General features: G+C 41.2%; 1 protein-coding gene across 2 annotated transcripts in view; it reads right to left on the bottom strand.

Moving 5' to 3' along the window:
* PLCXD3 (phosphatidylinositol specific phospholipase C X domain containing 3) overlaps positions 1-24083 on the bottom strand; it is a 119383-nt gene that overhangs the window by 30363 nt on the left and 64937 nt on the right. The window contains exon 3 of one of the 2 annotated variants that reach the window (XR_014846978.1): positions 11307-12642. Coding sequence is in view for 1 of the 2 variants with exons in the window: in XM_085043146.1 (XP_084899272.1) it covers positions 12486-12642 (157 nt within the window). In the remaining variant the exon portion in view is untranslated. Of the gene's footprint in view, positions 1-10973; positions 12643-24083 lie in introns of those variants that run through there. The other variant, XM_085043146.1, reaches the window with a different exon arrangement.

The raw sequence follows: 24083 nt of genomic DNA, 5'->3' as shown, positions 1-24083 counted from the left end.
TTAATTTTTCTTGAAGGTCAATAATTTTTTTCTGAATGCCTGGGAAAAGGACCAATTTAAAAAAAAGGTAGCAGGTTCACTGAACAATTTAGTATACACAAGTTCTCAGTATCAGTAACTTTGTCTTTCAAATTAAGCTTCTTTTTACTCTAAGAGTTGTATTTATTTAATCAAAAATCAGATCTTCATTGCACAAAGAGAACATCAGAGGAAAATCTCCTCAGAGCTCTACTTTGATAAACATTATGATTACAGGCAAATTAAAGCAGTTTACATATACATTTGTTAACTACAGCCTTCACACAACTGATGCTTTCAAAATACAGAAGGAACAGCCCTGAAAACTGAAAAGGAGCTTCATCAGAAATTGGTGATTTACATTTCTCTTTGTCAAGTCCTTTTAGTTCTAATTGAGGACTCAGGTTTAATTAAAAATAAAGCATCAGGAAAATGACAGACATTTGAGAGCAGCAGCAGCCATGTTTAGTCCCTCCACCAGCAAACAGCCCAGGAAGTATGGATTTGCATTTGCTTTCACCTGCTCCTGTTTCTGGTTTTAAATCACCAGTTTGTCTTAATCAGGCTAAACTGCAGCCAAATTTTATAAAGTCAGAACAATTTAGCTGAACCCCTAGAACCTTGAGATCCTAACTGATGTGCTTTCCTCTGGACAGAGTGGATGGGTAGCCCGGGGCACCAGCTCTTAATAAATTATTGCCAATAAAAGCCAAAAGCCTACTTTTCTTGTATCTTAAGTACTCTGTAAAGGCTGGTTGGGTTTTCCATGCTCCTCTTCTGTAGTAAATGAGGAGTACAGTTGAGGCAACAAGCCTCAGTCCTCGCTGAAGCATCAAGTGTGCTTCAGCACTTGCCATCAACGTGGTATAACAGCCCCATTAGCATTTCAGCAGCCTTGACAAGCTTGGCCTCCTGCTTTTCCAAGAGGGGGCAGCTAATGGCTCTACCCCTTACCTCCCTCTCAGCTTTGAGCTTGCAAGCCAAAATCACAATGCTCAGACTCTGTGGTCAGTTCTTACAGTGGTACTGTCAGATTCTGCAAGAAGCTTTTTGAAAAAGCTTCCTCCTCCCTTCCCTGCTACACACAGAACAATTATGCAGATGTACAAAAAGGTTCAGCCAAGTTTAGCTTGCACATTTAACTGTTGTAGTAAGGAGAATATAGATTACCTGATTTTCTTGCAGACAATGTTGTCTGCACAAACAGATGTACAGAGCAATAATCCTCATATTACAAAAAAGCACCTGATCTGGCCCTATTAGTGCTTTAGTGATGCAGTAATTCAAGTAGGCGACAAACTCATCTCTAAAATGTTTGATTAATTCCAGCGCTGCTATTTTGCACAAGTCCATGATTCGTAGATATGATTACCTGTTTTTATAAATACGTAGTTAATCATCCCAAAGCATTCAATGTGGATGTTTGCTTTTCATCTGGAAAAGGCTATTGTAGTCCTTGTTTCCTTGAACATGGAGTGGGAAGACAATAGCTTGTTAGATTGGACACTGGAGATAAGGCATGCAAGTCAGTTTGATACCAGGCCCTGTGACAAGCTGTGACTACAGCTAATAAAGTACTCCTGCCTCTCCACTCTGCTCTAAATTATATGCACAAGTATTTAGCCCACAAAAATACTGTTTTACAAGTGTGGACTTGTATATCAGTATTATATATATATATTTAATCAGTGAATACATGTATCAGTGAATATCCAGGCAGTCTTATGAAAATCAGTACATCAAATACATGAATGAAGGCACAACAAGATCTTTTCCTCCCAGAAAATGTCTTCAGCACCTGATAATCCCGTCTAGCCAAGGGTATTAGGAAGGATTGAACATGGAAATAAATGAACCTTAAGTATTCTGTGACCCTGTGATAACAAATCAGCAGGGTGCACAAGGGGGAGTTATCCAAGCAGAGCTTACCTTCACATGCATACAACATGAATTAACTATTTTTCTATTCATCACTAGACAAATGCTATCAGATTTTGATTTGTGTGAAAGATTACTTTTTATTTACCATATAAAATAATATTTGCTTCTTGCTGATAGGAAACAACTGCTCCTAAGCACTCCCTCAACACCAAACTCTTCACAGCATAGGAATTCCCTGCGATGAATCCACTGCCTCTGTATTAGCAACCTTCAATAAATTTCTTTTTCATGAACCTGCCTAAACTTCCTTTGGACTGATGAAAACATTCATCACCCATCCCAGCACCCCATGGCAAGAAGTGTTGCAGTGCAACTACCCAGCAGGTGAAATCCCCTTCTTATGTCTGAATGTGCCTCTAGAAAAATTCAGGTGATTTCTCATCCCATTGCTTGTGGGCAGCACTGCAGCCATGCCAATCAAGATTTTATAGCTATGATGCCTCCTCCTATCAGCCTCATCTCTAGTTCGAGGAGTCCTGAACTCATCTTTCCTGAGCTGGAAGTTTGTTGCAACTTTGCTCATCCTTGTTGCCCTGAGTGAGTCTTTTTCAGGCCTGCCACATGCTCCTTAACACTGGCTAACCAAACTGCATTCAGTTTGATGAGGCCTGGATGAACACATAATGATGTTCTCTACTTTGTTCCTATTTCTTTCCCCATGATACCTACTGTGATTTGCTTTTTTGACCGCCTAAGCAAAAGAATTTTATTATTCCATTATTTAAAGTTTGTTTCAGTGATGGTGGTTAACAGTCAACAGAGGATTGAAAGGTAGACAGATGACAAATGCATATTTCTCAATAGCCTGGAAAACAGACTGCAGACATTCACTGTCTGCATTCACTGTTAATTGCATATTTCATTTCAGTTAAAATATAAAACCAGACACTCTTGAAGCAATCCCAATGGGATTATTAAAATGTATTGGCCACTTTGGGGAGAATGCAATGACTCTATAGGAGCAACAAGATTTAAAGGAGGTAAAAGTGCATTCAGAATGTTTTACTTCTGACAGCTTTCATGCTTCCTATTTTTGAGCATTGTAATTGGAGAAAAAGCAGACCTACATTTTATGGGATTGCAGATATATGACACAATGAAAAAGGAGTTTGTTCAGATTTTGGGTCAAGTGTTTAATGAATGTTTAATGAACGCAAATCCCATTAGTGCAAAGAAATAATGTAGTGACATTTAGCAAGAAATCAACTCTCAAAAATTTTTTGCAAGATCTCTGATTACTTGTGTCAAGAATGACTGCCAGGTTGATGAGTACAGCACTAGAGAAAGGTGAAAGTGCCAAACCCTGGCTGGTGTCAGTGCTCTTGGCCTCAGCAGGTCAGATCTGAGTTGGGGCAGGCAGGGCTTGGAAACCTGGGAATAAGGAATTCACTCAGGTATCACCCAGTAACATAACACTCTCCTCCTGGATTTGAATGCAAACTGAGAGATGGGTTCTGTGTTTCTGACTTACTAGAAAAGCAAAGTGAGAAGACTTAGACCACTAGCTAAAAACAGGCTTTTGTAGTACCAGGTAAGATCTATCCTGGCTGTGTGGTACCTGATATATCCAAAATGCACCCCAGCTCATGCCTTCAAATTCTTTATTGAAAACGATACAAGCTTCAGAAATGTGATTGCTACTCAGGGAATGGAAGTGTTTTGTTCAGACAATAGTTTTGCTAATGAGGGTGGTGCTTGCAACCCTAGACAGTGTACAAGAACAAGAAAACAGAATGTATCTGCATAGATGGCACAACATTTATGAGAAAGGAGCATATGCATCCTGTAAATCAAGCAGGATTTTTTTAAAGCTCTCTTGCTTTCAATCAGAATGCTGTGAGGGAGCAATGGCTAGCAAGCAGCCCTGCAAACTCCTACCTGCCTGCATATTATTTGTAAGTCTTTAAGTTTTTCTATTTACATGGCTTCATCTGGCTCAAATATTCTTGTTTGAAGGTGAAGGTGCTTAGGTATGCCTTTCAGGCCATACTTTCAGGTTGGGCTGAATCTGTGTGCTTGTGATAGAGACAAAAGTGGATCAGGACTTCAGGTTCATCCTCCCCTTGCCCAACACACCCCCTCTCCCTTTCCAAGGTCTCTCATGTTCAGTGTAGTTTGTCTAAGACAGAAATGCCAGGTGGGTACTGCAAAGGAGCTGCCTGTATGAGGGCACAAGCAAAATATTCCAGAGACAGGGGAGCTGAGATGTTTGCATTGACTTTGGTGCACACTGGCCTGCTAAAAGGTATGAAATGCTGCTGGAGACTGGAACAACTGGGTCTTCCAAGATTGCAGGGAGCTTCTGTGTGCACAGTCCCCTGCCAGCCCCACTGCACACATCCCCCTGCCCCTTCCCAGCAGGGATGCCTGTAGAGTACATCCAGCCTGAACACTTGCTATGGGATGTGTGAGTAAAAGCACTAAGAGCCATCCTGCTAAATTCAACCCCGTGTTTGGGTCCCTTCCAGCTGACCACCTCCTGCTGCAATTTGTGCCAGCCCCCACATGCTCTAGTCCAGCAGCATCAGAGTCAAATTCTCCCCTCTCCCTCTCCCAAGAGCTGCAGGTTTTAATCCTTTGTGTGCAGGTTTGCTGGCTTTTAATAACCATATGAAAATTTGGTATCACTTCCAACATTTTAAAGAAGAGATGGAAGCTTTGTGGATTGATACTGATCCAAACTAAAGGCTACATTTACTGTTTAGCAACCACTTTAGCAATGGTGAAAATTTATTCTGTGTACTGAGCAATTAACATGCTCCTGCTGGTAAGACAGTACCTGTGGGGTAGGAAGAAGTGGGGAGACATTTTAAGCAGCAGGCAAATTTAATTCATGGGTTTCTGCAGGGATTCCCTGGGAGACTTGCTCATCTTTCATGGCCTCTGCTGCAAACCTGGCAGCCTACACCTGGCTCCTTGACTTCACCTGGCTCAAGTAAGAGATCCAAAGAAAATAGGAGGGCACTGCACTTGGGCTGGGTTTGCCCCTGACTCAGAAGGAGCAAGAGAAGTCTGTCCTGGAGAACAACACTTCGGGCCTTGCTGGGAAAATAAAGCATTCCAAACCTTAAACTTTGAGCTGCTGCCATGCAGACAGGCTTTTAGGTTTTAGCATGCCACACCCCACTTTTGCAGGACGCTGCGTTGCTGGCTGTGCTCCTGTGCAGAGCATTCCTGCTGGATAGGGAAGGACACTCCCCCTGCAATGCTTTCACACCCCTAACACAACAGCGCAGCCTGTGGCTAACGTACAGCTCCACCCCATGACCCAAAATTGTGCTTTAAAAGCCTCCTACGAGAAAAGTCTTAAAGGAAGCAATGAAGCCATAAACCAAGAATACAGGCACCAGAGCTTTATTAGATGTTTCACTGGATACAAAGAAACTGGATTTTATATTACGTTTTTTTTCACTCTACACATTCTTGTCATAAAAATTCACATTTGCTATACAGAACTGTAGGCATTTTAACACAACATTTATTAAAGTACCATTAAACAGATCCTAAAACGAGAAGGTGCAGCTCTGTGAACCTTTGTGGGCACAACACACAGGGAGCTCCATGTCCTCAGTGTTACACAATCATCCTTCCCACCAAAACAGAGACAAGTCATTCAAATGCATTAATGCTCACTGGGAATAATAAGGCTTCTGTACAGAGACCCTGAACAGTGTCAGGAGGCAGTGTGGCAATAACATGCTAATAATCATCACCTAGATGATACTAAACTACTGATGACTGAGGCAGTCAAAAATTCAACTGTCCTGGCAAGCCCATAGAATTTTTCTTTTTGTTTTCAAAATTGCATTTTTAACCACACATTTTTATTTTCAGTAATAATAATTACACATAACTCCAGGATTCTGCTTTAAGGATCTCCGCTTCACAGCAAAAGCAACTGCAGCTACTTGAGGAATCTCTTCCAATCACTCTGACCTTTGTAGGACCTAAGGCTGAAGGAAGAGACTGGTACATGCCATCTTACTGCAGAAAAAACCCATAAGTGCACCTCCCTGTGAGGAGATACTGATTGGCCAAGGTGACAACTGTTTAAGAGGATATAGTGTGGGGATAAACCATCCTGGGACCACAGACAAGGCCCACTGCCATCGTTTTGCCCTGCACACTTAACATCTTACATGACCCTGTGGACTGCTGTGGTGTACTGAGGCTGACAAATATTTAACAGCTGGCAGGTAAAGGGATGTGTATAAGAAGTCCAGGTAAGCAGCACTGAGCAGAGGCAAAGGAGAGAAGTGGGGCTGCATTTTAACTGGACAGCTGAAGAGGATCTGAAATCAGACTTCTGCTTTCCCTCAATCACTGTTCAGGTGGATCTGACTGAAGCTAATCCCACACCAAATGTGCTGCTGTAGGGCAAGCACCCTGCCCCAACCATCCAGACACAAGGTGGACACTCTCTGTGTTTAGTTAGCATCTCTCTCCTAATTACCCTTGGCATTATGCATCAGGCATCTCAAACAGAAACCATGAAGGGAGAGCTTGACCTGGCAGTGGGAATAGTACAGGAGTCATACCAGTAGGCAGTGTAGAGATTCCTAAGTAGGTCCTGCAGGGACAGGGAAATTATTACAGCTTTTTTTATTTAAAAGTGCCACAATTCCTGAAAGCAGAATGCTGTACATGGGCAGGCCAGGGCACTCCAATCAGCCTATGACATTCATAATTTTTACATAAGGTTGGTTTGTTTTTTTTTTTTAATAGGTCCAACCTACACTGGAGCAAAGTTCAAAGCTCTTCCTGCAAATTTAAAGCTATGTTCCAACACAGGACATGAGCAGTATTGCATAGCATCCAGGCACTTTCTTAAAGCCAGGATATCCCCATCCTCCTATCATGACTATATTCCAGCAGATGAATTTTAGGCCACTCAATTACATGATCACAATTCCTGCTGACATCAGCAGGACTTGTGTGTGCGCAGAAGTGATTTGATCTGTAACACACAGGAAACCAGGTCTTTGCCACCTTGTACAATCAAGGCAGTTGATCAGGCAAACATCCTACTCTTTATTTACAAATATGTAAGTGAGCTCCAAGTAACTTCAAGTTTAACTCCTTCGTGCCAAAAAGTGAGGGAGTCAGCTCTATGGACAACCCTTGGTAACATCTGAAACAGAACTGGTAATTATGAGATTTAACAATATTATCCTAATGCATTAAGGCAGGTCACATAACTGCCCTTTTCCTTTAGGATTAATTATTATTTCCTTGTACACTGTAGACAATCCATAATCCCATATACACACATACCTACGAAACAGCAGCACAGTAAAAACTAAATAGACCACTGAACTCCAAATACTTGTAATCAATACATTACACATACTATACAGCATATTTTAACCTCATAATTGGGTAAACATATACAATTCAGAACAACATTGACTGTATTTAACACAGAAGCTACCACTGAGATATGGCAAGTACATCATACACTATTAGATTTTACTTCATTGAAAAGGAATTTAGAAGTTTGAAACGGTGTTACCTGAACTCTTGAAATCACCAAATAGCCTAATCAGTTGCTAATAACTGGTGCTTCATATACTAAATTGAGGATAAACAGCACTGGAACTGTGTTTTCAGGGCACTCTGCTTTTTTCTTGTTTTATGGAATTAAGCTCCACAGTTTTAAATTTCCTTTGCAACACAGCCTATACTTACTACACAGTGACTATCTGCTCACTCTCATCTCAGGGCAAAGGCTTAGTAACTACTTTGAAGTTACTAGAAACTGTCTAGATTTGTATCAGTATGACTGAAAGATTTAGCCCAGCATACAGGATCATACATTCCCTCTCAGCCATGCATGCATATATATTTATATATACATACACGTGTACATTTAAAAGAATATTTTGAAATGGCAGGACCTACAAAACCAGTAATGTATCCAACAGCAAAAGAATGCAAATAACCCACTAATATTAAAACTGCGCTCCTGTGGTCTGATTCTGATTCACCCCTCAACATACAAGGCAGGAATTGCACTCCAGGAACCACCTCCTGTTTGGTCTGGGTTTCTGCAGGTTAGATTAGTATGGAATGAAGATGTCTCAGCACGTGTAAACTGAGAAATGGAGCCAGGTGGGTTTACACAGCTGAGACACTCCATGTGTGCAGCACAGCCGCCATTTCTCAAGTATGAGTGAAAAGAAAGGATCAAGTAATCACATGAAACTGCCAGAAAACAAGAGTACTTGATGTGTACATCATGCACGTAGCGAGGAGGAAAAAAGGCAGAGAAAGAAAAAAAAAAAGTTTTGTCAGTGAATGACATGACAGTTTGAGTAAGCAGATGCTTATACAGATCGATAGTGCAGACAGGTATTTTTCCTTGATGGACTGATTGCAGTCAACTAATTTCCCATGCAAGACTCCTCATAATACATGTGAAGAAACCTTCCAAATTAATGAGATCAGAATAACACATCTGATCCAACCCTGCCAGCACATTTCTGGTTGAAATCAAAGGCAGTTTTAGCTGCATATGGGTGGCAAAACTGGGCTCTTGAATGGTCCAGTTGTGCTGCATAGTACTTTCTGGCTTGTTCTTTTTTGGCAAGATCCCCAAACAACTTCATCAGGGAGTGCATCTCTATCAGGACTTACAGCTTTAGGCCCTCACAGATTAAATCTTCCAAAGAGCATGGATAGTATATCCCCACATGCACTTTTTTCTTTTAGTAATTAAGGCAAGTTTGTTTACCTGTTCCTACCATAAAGTGCTGTGCTTCTCCAATAGAAAGATTGACAGCTAAATGAAAACATATTTTTTTCTGACCAGAATTTAACATTTTGCCAGTATTTTTCCCCATTAATGGACAAATGATACAATTTGTCTATTTTTGTTCCTTGTCAGAGGAATTTTTTTGCTTTGCTTTTACTTTCTGTTTATTTCTAAATGACAATTAGAATAAAACTGACACTAAGCAAATATTCCATAACAATGCTAACAAAGTCTATGCTTATTCATATATATAGGCACACACACATACACTTTTTAAAATACAGCAAAGCATTTGCCTTGAGTATACCTCTGAGCAAGCAAAATGTCTGGTGTGTGTTTGAGCAGGAGTTACCAGCAGAAACCTGATGTTGATGCTCTCAGATGCAATAGATTTTCAGCCAGAATGAAAAAAAAAAAATCTAATTTTCACTCCACTCAATGATTCAGATCACTTTACTATATTAGAAGGACAGAATAACTCTTTTGACTATATTTAAGCAGCTGAAAAATCACAGGAGAGTCAGGAAACAACCAAATCCAGCTAAACAGGAAGAAGAGCATTTCACACCACACTGCCAATAAATAAGCAAACATTTTCACATTTCTATGTAGGACACCCACATAAGTGTGGGTTCAGAAATATATTTTCATGTTTCATTTTATATGTCTGTTACATAAATTTTACTTGGAGAGCCTGTGGAAACTAGAAACAAAGTGCATCAAGCCACTCTATAACTTGCTTAGTTGTGGGTGAAAGCATTGAAGTCATTCCTCTTGTTCAACAAAACCATGAGTTGTGACTCTAGGTAAATTTTTGAGGCAGTTGGGATAAAGTTTAAATGCTATAAGAAACCTAACTGGCTTAGATCACAGATTTCACTGGGGATGACTCTTACAGTCCTAACCTATACAGAAGAAAATGCCAGTGAAAGAGCCATCATGACTTCATAACAACTGCATTGTTTTTTTTAAACAAATTTATAGTACTTCTGTACAGAACTCTAAATATAATTATGCAAGTGTGCATGGATGTCTGTGTTATACACATACATTTAAATGTGTCATTATACTACACATACACTTAAATTATTCTTTACTCTACACTCAAATGTGCATACATTTTTTCCAAGGCTCCCTCTCACTACAAAATAGCAGGAAGTGTCCTTTTTATTCCACTCCCTAAAAAAAAGCCAACAAACCCCCTTTAATACTCTTGTTACCCATCTGTTCACTATGACCACTTCTGAGTTTCTAAACACTGATGGGAAATAGTAGTCAGTATTATCGGTCAGTAAATAGCAAAGGACTGTATGATGCCATTCTCTCGTCTCACTCTACCAAAAGTTCTAGTAATATCAACAGAAGTGTGACCTTAACTCTCTCCCATGAATCCCTGCAATACTTCAAAGAGCATTTTCCTTGTAAGATGTTAGAGCATCTATTCTTTTGTGCAGATGAAATGTTTTACTTTCCAAAGTTAAGTACCTGTGTACTGATGTGTCCAGGAGATAGGACTGTATTTTATCCAGTTAGGTGTCATAGAGTTGCAATGCTCCCATTTTATAAATGAGTATGTTTTCCAGATACTTTTTATATATGTTTATTTAAAAATAGGATGATCAGTGATTTTGTTGCTAGAACAGTGCCATTCAGTAGACTTCCAATCTTGTGTTATGCAGTATTATATCCCACAGACAGCTGAAGGACTACAGAGTACTGCTATTAGCTAGAATTGAAGCACTACACTCTTTAGTACAGGATTTTTTCACTGATAAAACTGGCACTGAGCTTTTGTAATCAGTGGAGAAGTGATCTGTTCATAGCTGCCTTAAAGAGAAGCTTAGACTGTACCTAATTTTAAGTGCAGTTTCAATCTTGCAGAAATCAGGTTTCCACAATGGGACAAAATACTGCACATCTTAGAGTACACACAACTCACTGATCTTATGCTCAATCCATGCTAAACACATCCATTTTTCTATTAAATTCAACGGATAATGGATCAGGCTCTCACATAAGATTAATTCTGGGAATAAGTGGTGCTCAAAACTGGCCTAATGGTGTTCCTGCTGGAATCAGGGAAAATATGCACCAGCAGCTATCCCTCAGAGGTTCATATTGTGACGAGTGTTATTGAATATCTTCGTTAATGACATAGACGACGGAATGGAGTGCACCCTCAGCAAATGAGCAGATGACCCCAAGCTGAGTGGTGCTGTTGGCACTCCTGAAGGATGGGATGCCATCTTGGACAAGCTCAAGAAGTGGCCCATAGGGAATCAGATGAGGTTTAACAAGAGCAAGTGCTGGTGCTGCACCTGGGTCAGGACCATCCCTGGTATCAGCACAGGCTGGGGATGAACAGACCAAGAGCAGCCCTGCCCAGAAGGACTTGGGGTGCTGTGGGTGAGAGGCTGGACATGCCCTGGCCATGGCACTCACAGCTCAGAGAGCCAAACGTGTCCTGGGCTGCATCCAGAGCCCTGTGGGCAGCAGGGGAGGGAGGGGATTCTGCCCCTCTGCTCTACTCTGGTGAGACCCACCTGGAACTCTGCATCAGCTCTGGGGTCCTCTGAACAGGAGGGACATGGACCTGTTGGAGTGAGCCCAGAGGAGGCCATGAAGTTCATCAGAGGGGTGGAGCACCTCTCCTATGAGGAAAGGCTGAGAGGACTGGGATTGTTCAATCTGGAGAAGAGAAAGCTTTGGGGTGAACTAATTTCAGCCCTCCAGTATCTGATGGGAGTCTACAAGAAAGATGGAGGGAGACTTTTTACAAGAGCATGTAGTAACAGGACAAGGGGGAATGGCTTCAGACTGAGAGTAGGTTTAGATTAGATATTAGGAAAAAATTCTTTTCTGTGAAGGTGGTGAGGCACTAGAACATGTTGCCAAGAGAAGTTGTGAGTGCCCCATCCATAGAAGTATTTAAAGCCAGGCTGGATGGAGCTCTGAGCAACCTGGTCCAGTGAAAAGTGTCCTGCCCACAGCCAGGGGATTGGAATTAGATGATCTTTAAGGATCCAACCCAGGCCATTCTGTGATTACGGAATTGGGCGAGTATTACATATTTGCTGGCTTGACCTGAGGCAGAGACATTGGAAAACCCCATTTTGAGAATGAAACACAAGCATGATTTAGTCTGTGCTCTGTGCAAGCTACACAGTACATCACGTTTACTGTCCACTGATTATGGTACAAAACACATCATGTTTACTGTCCACTGATTATGCATGTGTTAGAAGCATTACTTTGGATTTACATCACAAAGGCATTTAAACCTGCAGCTCATTGATAAGTATGATCAGTTAAACCACCTAACAGATGAAATGTAGCAGCTTAAAATATTCGTGCCAGATATACTGCCTCAGTCTCCTGGTGCAATGCTCACACCATTGGGAATCCTGCTGTGAGCAGGAAGAGGACAATATATACATCCCCTTGCTCTGAAAACAACAAATTTCTTGGCACTGTTCATAACCACAGAAGACACATGAATCATGATTGGTACCTCACAGAGAACCTGTAAATGGCCTTCTTTTATCAAACACTGTAAACATGTTTAGTTTTGCTCTTCACATGAAACACAAATATGAAAAATGATCATAAGTGATGAAAACAAACATTTCCCTTATGCCCACCCACTAAAGCCCTAAACACCTCAGTGTGTTACAAGAAGATGAGTTTTTTACAATATAATCCTTTTAGAATACAATCTTTCTTTTTTTCAAATTCTAAATACCACAGCAGCAGCACACATATCATGGTACTATCAAGTCGTGTCATCTTCGCCTTCATCCAGAGCATAGTTGAGCTTTATGACTGTGCTGATAAAGTCTCCAAGTTCTACAAAATCTGCAGTGATAATATTCACACCACTTTCTCCTGCTTTCTGAGCTCGGACCCACTCCATCATTGCAGGAAGAGCCCTAAGGAGAAAAGAGAAATAATAATTACTCATAAATCAGTGAGACAAATGCATCAAGGCAGGATTTACTGACAGTGACTCCCATTGATCTTGGTTTCTAAGAGAACCATGGGAGACAGGACACAGATCTCAAGCTTTTTGAAAACTCTTTGCAATTTTCATTCACTGTGGCAATAATATATTGATTGAATTTCAACTTCTCAGTAGAAAAGAATGGCAGGAAAATCATGGAGGCTCAGAGTAATTAGTGATTTTGCCTAGGCATAGAGCGTGAACCAGATACCTTTTTAATATCATCTGGCCATGTGACTCCAAGGGAATTGTTTATGGAAAAACAAGTAACAGAGAACTCAAGCCATTTGCAAAGTATGTTTGACACACTCAAGGAAATGTTGAAAATAATATTTTGAGGAGCACAGGAGCAACCAAGATTCTTACAGTATAGGAACAGCATATACCAAATACCCTTTCTTCACCGATATTGATATCTGACCCATGAATTAATTAGACTTAATCATAAACCAGTGATAACTGGTTTTACCAGTTGGTAACTGAAATAGAAAGCATCATAGTAATATCAAATATTTCCTAAGATGACATATTTTAATTACGCCAGACCCTTAGTGCAGGAATACTGGGGTCTAAAATATGTCTGCCTAATTGTTTCTGAGTATAAAGAAAATTTTCTGACATTTTTCTGTGAAAATACAAACTAACAATCATAAGAAGTATCTGTGAGAAGAATATAAGGTTCCTTAGTCCTGCTGCAGCTGTCAAGCAGCAAAATCCACCTTTTAGAAGAAAGAAGTTAACTGAGTTCCAAAAAAATACAATACACATTTTTCAGAGAAAGGGTATTTTTCTGAGAAAGGGCATTTTTCAGAGAAAGGGTAATTGACCATTGGTACAAAATCTCAATGACTGTGACAAACTCTGCAGCACTTTGAGTCTTTAAATCAAGCCTGGATATAGTTCCAAAATTACAGTCTTGGTCAACCTCAAGCTGCTGAGTTAAATAAAAGAACCTAAGGTCTGGGCAGGCCTGCAGTCAGTTTAAATGAACATTGTATTCTCCCTTTGCTTTAAGATCTATAAATCTGTGGTTTCCCCTAAACCAGCATGTTGTGCAGCCTTTTTCACAGATGCAAGGTACATGGAAAATATTGGTCTGATGGTAATTTAAATGAAGCTGAACATGTTGAACATAAATTTTCTCTCAAAAGCCTTAGGCAAACAAATGTAAAGAAAAGAGAACTATTAACCGACAGAGATTGTACTTGTCAGTGGCCACTGGAATCAGTAGATTTTTGAAATAATTTAATACAGAATAAAACCCGAACAGCTAAAATTATTCCTCTCTGTGATTTTACAGGAGACTACTAAGGGTTTTTTTAGCAAAATGTACTTGAATCTACTGTGAGATCCACATACCAGTAATACAGTTTATTTCAGTCATTGATTCAGTATGACTGAAGCACATCTATGTATGCATACTGGTTCATGAAACCAAACTCAAGGACTGTGCTGTTTATGAACCCGGCCAGCACCTTTAGATTTAAGTTTGTGTAATCCTGAAAAGCTGCACACTGTAGAACTGTAACAGGGCACAGGTCAGGTGTTAGACACCTGGAAATGCCTGGACTGCTTGGAAAGATCTGCAAGCAACCAGAACGAGGACAGATCTCAGCAGAGCAGCACAGACCACCAAGGTGATAAAAGAAAGCTCAGAGCAGCTGTAAACTCCACTGCATGTTCACATGTGAAAGGTACTGTTGAACTCTGCACAAACATACAAGGTCAAACTTATGAGACGGCAGCATGTTGCTTTTGTATCTAATACTATCCTATCTAAGCCCAAAGAGTTTCAAGTTTAAAGGTCATCTGATCCATTGTAGACAGCCACACATTTTTTCTTCCTTCTTTCTGCATAAGTTGATAACCTTGATATATTTTACTCGATCTTGAGGCATAATTAACTTCTTTCAGTGTCTTTTACTTGTTCTGAAGCTGGTTCTGATATAATTATTTCTTCACACCATAGAGTTTGCTGTCCAAACACTTACCCATATTGACTGAAATACTGTTTTCCTTTTCCTAATGTGTTCTTAGTAAGTCAGATTCCATCAAACAATTATGCCTCCTTTTGATTAGTGCTTTTGCTTAGAGTCAGCCTGCCCTGCCATTTCATCTGCAATTGGCTTGGTTAGTTGAATGAGTTATTTTTGTTTTACTGATATTTCACACAGGACACAGTTGCATGACCCTCTGCTCATACGTAAATTGCTAGATAAAGTGACGGAAATCTTTTGTTCATGAGACTAGAGAACATTTAAAGATAAGTCAGAAATGAATCACATTATCAAACAAAAAGCTTATTTTCATAGCAAAGCTAAATAACACAATCCTGTAAAAAAAATATAGCAGAAGAAAAGGTTCCACTGGCCTTAAAGATTTGATCTAGGTTCTGTAGCTCTGTTTATGACAGAAATTATTACAAAAACCATACAGATTGTCTTCCCCCCATAGTGCCATCTTGAAAGTAGATTACACCAATGACTCTAAGAAACCACATGTAGCTCGGTTTCAGCACAAATATCTCAGACGCTCACAATAATTACTAGAATAAGCCTGCTTTAATATTCCTCAGGGTGCCTTTGTGGTAGCAATACAAACCTTGTTCACCCTGCCTTGTAATTTCCAAATTGTGCCTCAAACTAGTGATTGTTCTCACCAAGGGTTTTAGTCAGGCAAACAAACCACCTACATGACTAAGCTCACAAAAGCCCAGCATGGTCTTCATAGATATTCTTGTGTGGTTCTCCATCAGATATGAGAGAAGCTTCTGGAAACTTCTCACAGAAACCACCCCTGTAGCAACCCCTGCTATCAAAACCTTGCCATGCAAACCAAATCCATGTTGTGAGGTTGATAAGAAATGATTTTATGCACAAGCATATACACACAAACCTCTCAGCCTGCAAACCCTGAGAACATCACTGCCTCTGTGTTAGGCAGGTCCTGGCTCTCCTATGGAGGATATCTGTGCTTTGGGATGCCATGCACACCTTGTCCAGCCCTTACTGCCACAATCCCAATTCTCAAAAGGAATAATTTCGAGCCCCTATGGGTTCCAAAAGCCACCATGTAACCCAGAGCCACATGCACAGAAGATGCTCCTTGTCTTTGCTTAGAGCCAGGGCGGAGAAAAGATCTGCTCCTCTGCAAGACCTGTCCCAGGAGAGAGAGGAGTCCTCTCCTCTTACCTTACTACCTGGGGCAGTGTTTTCATCCTGTTTCAGCTTCTCTGACATGGACTGGAGTTGGCCAGATCTGACACTGCCAGGCCAGTGCAGCACTGCCTCACAAACCAGCATCTGAAGCCAGCTCACTTTTCCACATCCCTGGTGCAAGCAGAGGGGCTGGTGGTTCCAATAATGCGGGGAGGGGAAAGACACAGGGCTGGGGGCTTGAACAGTGGCAGGAAGGAGAGGAATGGCATGTTACCTGGGTTTGACCATGGATTGGGATCAGTAATCTCGGTGACAAATCTTCTGGCCTGAAGGAATATGTAGAGCATCTCATTTCTTTTTGCTACTTGGAAACTAGGAGGGACCAGACTGCTGCCCCTCACTAGCAGGATGGTGGGAGTGAAGGGATGTGACTGATGCAGAAAGACTGCATGGGAAGGGCTGTGTCTGGCCTCAGCCACCACCAGTGCACCTTAGCATAAGCAGCCAGATCCAGCCCCCCACCCTGATGCCCAGCAGCCTTCTGGAGCAGCCTTTCCACCTGACAAAGACTGCATGAGAATGGGGAGAGTGGAGATCTGGGTGGTAGGAACCTACCTGTGCTGGACAATGCCAAGTCACACAGAGATACTTGATGTGGCTGTATTTCTTCTGAGACAAACTTTTATCTCCAAGTGGCACCTCACTAGGTCAGTCAGAGGTACTCATAATTTGGGCATGGCCTGGGTATCAGGATGGTTTACATCACGACTGCAAACATGCCTTCCATCACCATTCTCAGCCTTTTTTTTTGTTGTTGAGGAGCCATGTACTTTCTTATATAGCATTGCTACAGTGATTTTCATTTACAACACTGCAAAACCTAGGCTCAACTTTGACACTTATTTTATTACCTCTATTTTCCCTGTTCTGCTTGCTTGCTCATATAAGCAGAAATGTGCACATATTTGTTTTAAGTTTTTCTCTTCTTTCAGGAACCATTTTCTGATGCATTAAAGGAGCTCTGCTGAGAAACACTGACCCCAACTACAAAACAGACATAGCCCTTCTAAAGGTTACTGAATATTCAAGACTTCTTTCTTCTTTTTCAAAATCTATCTAAGCTCTCAAGTGACTTCAATGGCATTGAATTTTGTTTAAAAAATAATAATTAAACATTCAAGTAACTACATTTCAAGCAGCAAAATCATGAGCCCCATTAAAAGCTTTCAGAAAGAAAAGACGACCTAATTAGTTGTATTAAAATTTGCTTTTAAAAAACTGTTCATAGGTTATTTTAGCTCAGAAAGAGGGTTGGTTGTTTGGTTTTTTTTGATGCCTGAGTCATGAAAGCCTGACAACGTGACAGAAGACTAATGACAGCAGTGCTCTAAGACAGGACCTCCCATGGTGGAACAGCCGTTCTTCTCTGCAGAGCTTTCAGAGGAGAGGAGAAGGAAAAGCAATCTCACAAACACAAAACAGAACAGCTTTTCACTATTTAACGAGAGTTTGATCACTGAAGGTAGAGAACAGGTTTTCTTCTGGCGTGCAGGGAGTCAGTACAACCTAATCCACAGGGAGAAATTGGTCCCATTCACAGGGTGCGATGCTGCCAAGCATTAAGTGCCCACTACCAGTAGCACCAGTGAGAACTGCAGCAGGTCTCCTTGCTCAGGGCAAAGTGACATGTGGCATTTCTTCCCTCTCCAGTGAAGCACACACCTTGCTCCCTGCAGCCTTTTTCAGATAGGTGCTACTGCTGAACAAAACCAGTATCCCTCTGCAGGAGGATATACTTACATGAGCCTGAATCAGAATCCCTATACTCCCCAACTTACCCCCACTCCATTCAATTTTACCAGTGTTTGCAAGAACACTGAATTTTAGAGCTGTAATTCAGCATATGCTCACCTTGGCTTTTCAAGGGTGCTGAGAATTCATCACTCCAGTGGGAGCAGTGGATTTCCCGTGTGTCACTGAAGCACAAAAATCACGACTGGAAAGAACTTTGAAAAGTCATTCAAGTTCATCCAGCCCACCTTGAGCAGGATGAACTACACAAAGATCAATGATACAAACCAATTTAATATATTTACAAGCCCCTAGTGAGGGGGATGTCACAACCTTTCTCTGTATTCAGAGCATCCCAATATAGGTATCGTTAATACATCCTCATTAGCTTCAACTGGAGTACCCAGAAATATTAGCACTGTGGCACATTGCTCAAGAGTGTTCAACATGCCCTCACTCTGCTCCTGCTAAAGATTTACTCTGCATCTGTAAATAAGTTTCCTTGTAAAGGATGAACCTTAGGTGCCCTTCCACTCTACATCACTCTGCTATAATTTTCTCTGTGGCAAAACTAGTTTAAAAGGTCCACTTCTGTTATATGTCAGCCATTAAATTCTACTCCCTGATCAAAATTTACAGTTCTCTCAGTTGTGCTAAAAGACCTGTAGAGACAAAATAAAAACAGCACATGGAAATGGTCTGCATTAACAGAGACAAAACAAGTGGTTTTGCTCTCCCTCTGTCCCTAATTCATTGACAAGTTTTGATTTATAACAGGTCCTCCTTTACTGTTGAAATGTGACAAACAAGGCACAAATGAACTGAAGCACAGAGATTTACACAAGCTCAGCACAAAAAGGCTGGAAAGGAGCTCCACAGATGCACTTCCACACCCCTTGGATCCCCTCTAGCCAGCAGTAGCATTGTCATAAAATTGGTACTACCAAGGTCAGATTGACTCAAACCAGAAAACTGGGGCAACATTGGGTGGAAATTTCTTTCCCTGGATCCTGAATGGATGTTGCTGCACATGAGCTGCCATGTTGCAAGAACTACCTGCATTAATATCTAACAACCTTGAACTCATTCTTCTGAAAAACTTGTCAGTAATTCAGTCATCATCAATTGCTTTATACAATTTGGAAATGCATGTATTCAGATGAGACAGACAAACATACTGGGGTCAGATGCATCCTTTAATGTAATTATCTTAGCAACATACTCTGCAGAGTCACCAGGGCCCAGAGGTCTTCCTTCTCTGATTGAACTGGTGTTGGCTTTCTGGGTTTCATTTTTGAAGGGAGACAGATATGAGCTCAAAAGGAACATTCCTGCCCTCCTTTCAAAAAACATTTCAACTGAATTTGTTAAACCTACATCTTGTAAAAAAATGCAGTGGGATATTTATTGGCAGTAAACAGTGGTTTCTGGAGGTAATTAATATTCAACAACCCATCTGCCTCTGATCCTCTGCTTTTAGCCATTGCACCTAGAGCATTAACTAATAGCACTAGGAGTGTATACAGCAGGAAACTCTGAGCCCTGTAGAAAAAAATATCTCATTAAGGAGACAACCCTAATATTTTGGCTACTCTTTTGGTTAATGTAGGAGGGAACTCAAGTGGCAAAGCCAGAGCTAAAAGCTTGAGCTGCTGCCATATAAACAGTGGTGTTTAGCTTTTACATGATGACTGAAAAAGGCCTTGTAAAACATGTAGTTATCCTAGTATGGAAAATACACTATAGTCTATGGATTAACAGGAAAAATACTACCTACTATGAGGATGTCTCTCTTGAAAGGCTGGATTTTCTCAGTGACTCAGCAGATCAAATTAAGACAAGCTCATCCACTGCCTCTCTAATCTGGAGTTGTGCAAAGCATTTGACATGGTCATGACATCCTTGTCTCTAAATTGAAGAGACATGGATCTGGTGGATGGATCACTTGGTGGATAAGGAATTGGCTGGATAGTCACACTTAAAGAGCTATGGTCAATGGTTTCACATCCAGGTGGAAAGCTGTGGCAAGTGGTGTTCCCCAAGATTGGAATAGGGACCAGGGCTGTTTAACATCTCTGCTGGTCACATGGACAGTGGGATTGAGGGCACCCTCAGCAAGTTTGCTGATGACACCAAGCTGTGTGGGACAGTTGACAGACAGGAGGGAAGGGATGCCATTCAGGGGGACCTTGACAAGCCTGAGAGGTGGGACTGTGCAGACCTCATGAAGTTCAAGGTCCAGTGCAAGGTCCTTCACCTGGGTCAGGGCAACCTCCAGGCCAGGGGTTGATGGGCTTGAGAGAAGTCCTGCGGGGATGCACTTGGGGGTGTTGGTGGATGAGAAGCTCAACATGACCCAGCACTGTGCACTTGCAGCCCAGAAAACCAAACTGGGCTGCATCCAGAGCAGCATGGACAGCAGGTTGAGGGAGGGGATTCTGCCCTTAAGCTCCAGTGGGGCCAAACCTCACCTGGGCTGCTGTACCCAGCTCTGGGATCCCCAAAATAAGAAGGAAATGGACCTGTTGGAATATGTCCAGAGGAGGCCATGAAGATGATGGGCTGAAGCAGAATGTTGGAGTACTCTCCTATGAACACAGATCTGAGAGAACTGAGATTGTTCAGCATGAAGAGAAGACTTTGGGGAGATCATAGAGCACCTTTCAGTACCTGAACAAGGCCTACAGAAAAGCTGGAGAGGGACTTTTCACAAGGGCAAGGAGTGATGGGACATGAAGAATGGCTTCAAACTGAAAAAGAGCAGGTTTAGATTAGATATTAGGAAGAAATGCTTTACCATGAGGGCTTTGAGCAACCAAGTCTCATGGAAAGTGTCCGTGCCCGTGGCAGGGGGCTGGAATGAAATGACACTTAAAAGGGCCCTTATGACCCAAACCATTCTATGATTCTACGTTAATCACTTCTCTCTCAGAGATCACAGAGTGGTGATCAGGGAGATCAGACTGATGTTCAGTCATCATTCCTTTCAACCTCTTGTGGCTCAAACACAAAGCCTGAACACTCATTTATGCACCTGGATGAGGCCTATTTTACCTGCTTGAGATAACTGGTCCTGCTCCCAGGTCCACATAGAAATCTGACTGCTCAAGAAACATTAAAAAATTCACACAAGTGACAATATGCATGTAATATGGAAATAGCAATTGGAACTTATTCCAATGAATAAGTGAAACAGAAAACCTCTGCTTTACAGAAGAAAATACCGTCCACCAAAGGAATAGCCTCAGGTTTGGGATTTCTTTCCTTCCCCATCTTCTAGTTCTTAAAAAAAAGAGTTATGATTTATTCATACACCCATTACACTTGAATCCCTGGATTAAAGCATTCAAATCAGGTGTCAGAGTCTGACTGTAGAGCCAGAACTGCTTTGTCAAAGACATGTGATGTAGCCAGTACCAGACCATTCACAGCCAAGGTTTCCTCCACCAGAGTCAGCCAAAGGCTTTGTTTTCTCCATGAGTTGCCACCATGTGTTAACCAGAACCTTTCAAAGAGCTGTCCTGCTGAGGAACTTAGCTGGGGACTTAAGGTATGGAGCAGTCTGTTTACTCCTCATTTCAGAGTTTCACTTGCTGCTGCTGGCTCAGCTCCTTGTTACAAAACTCACATTCTTGAAAATTTAAAATATGAATTCAAGAAAGATGACAGAGATTTAGAGGGGAAATAAAGATAAGGCATTGCATGGAGGAAATACTCTGAAATTCAATGTGAAGAAAATGAAAGAGAATCTACCACATTGAAGAAGAGGTGATTTTTACAAGCATTTAGCCTTGCTCAGAACATTGGAACACAGATGAATTAGCAGGGACTATGAAAATCCCACTTCTGAGCAACAGGAAAAGTTAGTAAAGAGGTATGTAACTCTAGCAGAGAAAGAGGAGCAGCTAGGTGGAAGGCAAGGTTTATGTAAGAAACTTCTGACTGCCAGCACTCACTCTCTGCTGTATGACTTGTAACAGAATTTCACACATCATTGCATTTTCCACTGAAATAATTCCCATAATAAATCTAAATTACTTAAGTAAATAGGTAAAAATATGGATTTTTTTCCCCCGGACTAATAGTGTAGCCTGCAAAACTGTTTCTTCCTGAAGATACCTTGAAATGAAAGTGAATCTCACCAATATTTGAGTTCTTTGCTATTGAACACAGAGACAGCCAAAAAGTATGTATCTGCAGGAGACTGCTTACCATAATACCTTGTTCAGTATATCACACAATACACTATTCAGAGAGACATATGTAGAATAATTCCCATAGAAGGCAATGTTGAAAAAATGCAAGGAAATGAACCGTATTCAAATAAGAGAAACTTACAGGAAAGAAATGCATCTTACAGTGTTCCCAGAAGTTTTAATACTTTCTTATTGTTTAGAATAAAGGTGGAAACTGACTTCATTCATGAAACATTCAGCAAACAGATTAAAATGAAGCAATCCACCTAAAAATGTTTAAATTGAATATTACAAGAGAAATAATTACCTCCACAGAAGGGAAATAGTAGTTTTTCATCCCTGCTGCTGTTTGGACAGCAAGAAGCAAAGAATATAGCGAGGGTTTCAGGCAGCACATCCAAGTAATAGAAATTGGGCATAATTACAGCTCTAATTTGAATGATGTTGTGATTAAAACAAGTCAGAAAATTAGATGGGGGAAATAAAATGATATAGGAGCACACAGTTTTTCAGTTAATTAAAGATATATTAAATGTGTAGCTCATGTTCAGCACAGCAAATTAAACATTCTTTTCTAACTCTTTGGTCTATTAAAACTGTCAAAACACTTCAATATTTCTAAAACACCAAGGTAGAAAATATCACATGTTTTCTTACATATTTTCCTCAAATACAACTAGTCTTCAAGTTTGTCCTCATTTCACAAATAGTATCAACAACATTCACAATTCTGTTTTCCTAGCACATTTCATTTAGCACACAAATTCTTCTCTGCTGTATCTCTCTTCACCTGAGGCATCACTTCTGCTTCCTAATTGTCTCTTTTTTTCTTCACCAAGCCTTCACCTGCAAGGCTTGTACCAAATGGATATAGAGTGCTGAGGATCCTCATTTCACTGCTGCCATGGCCACCTCTAATGCTTTGGTCCCCCACAACCCCAGCCTGGTGCCTAGACCACAGGCACACACCTACTAACTCCTCCACAAAAGCTGCTTCATCTCACCACAGAGAAGGATTAAGCTGCTTATTATAATTTATACGTCTTCTGACTTCTTGATCTGGACTCCCACTGCTAAACCAGCTTTGTTAATCAGCTGGATCCCAGAGGCACTATCCTCCTAAATAGCATCCTGGGCATTGCTGTGAATCATTTACCAGGAGCAGCCTTCCCAGAGCTATTCCTCATTGCTTCTACTTAACTTTCCTCACAACCTAGAATTAACAAGCCCAAAGCATTCATATGATAAACCCTGTACTATGCCAATTGTGATTATCCAAAATAGAGTACCCAGGAGATACTACATAATAGTCATTTCTGTTTTACAGTGAGAAATGTTTGTCCTCAATACATCTGAGGGAAAAAGGCTCACCAGGTTATTTTTCTGCCGTGGTGGTCCCACATCAGGGGAAGCTGTGCCCCTAACACAGACTTCTCTGGCTTCTCAATAACCAGTGGGGCCATGAATGAATACTGCAAGAGGACCTGTTTCCCCATTCCCAGGTGCGAGTCCCCATCCCATGTGTCTCAAGACCAGAGTGCTCCCAGGGCTCCCACAAGCAGACCAGGGAGCAGAACACAGTGAGGTCCTGTCCTCTCATCTCCAGTGACAATGCAAGTGCCATGGACAAGACCATGCATAGCTGTCTTTGGAAAGGCTGATTAGCAGCCATGGCATTCTCCTGCAGAATGGGGTCTGAGACGAGCTTGCTAACTAGTGACCTCTGCTTCTCTTTCGAAACTGATGGGCTCATCTTAAAAACAGTCAGTTTTCTCACTTCCACTTTTCCAGCAGGAAAACTGCTGGAAAACTTCACTGCAGGGAGCCCTTCTCTCACTTCCAGCTTATATAGTCAGTATATACCTGTTGCTCTTATAAGAATGCTGGCCTTTAGCCTAAACTGTTATCCCGCGCCAATATTTATTCCTGTGATATTTACAGAGTAGGTAATCACAGAGCCTCTCAGGCTTCATTGTGCCAGGATAAACAAGACAAACTCTCTCGATGTCTTCAGCAATTCACTCCCTGTTTATCCTAGTTAGTAGTCCCTCTTTGCAGCTGTGCCAACTTTATCTACTCCTCAGAACATGGATGACCAAAATTGCACTGAACATCTAAAAAGATATCCTACCCACACCTTGGATGGTAGTAGCAGCACCTTTCTGTGCATGCTGCAAATGTCTAGATGCATAATGAGAGGATACCACTCTTTCTTTCTCATGGTT

The sequence above is a fragment of the Lichenostomus cassidix genome, chromosome Z, assembly GCF_008360975.1.
Source record: "Lichenostomus cassidix isolate B80296 chromosome Z, HeHo_3.0, whole genome shotgun sequence".
Taxonomy (NCBI): Eukaryota; Metazoa; Chordata; class Aves; order Passeriformes; family Meliphagidae; genus Lichenostomus; species Lichenostomus cassidix.
This window is presented reverse-complemented; position numbering and strand designations above follow the sequence as displayed.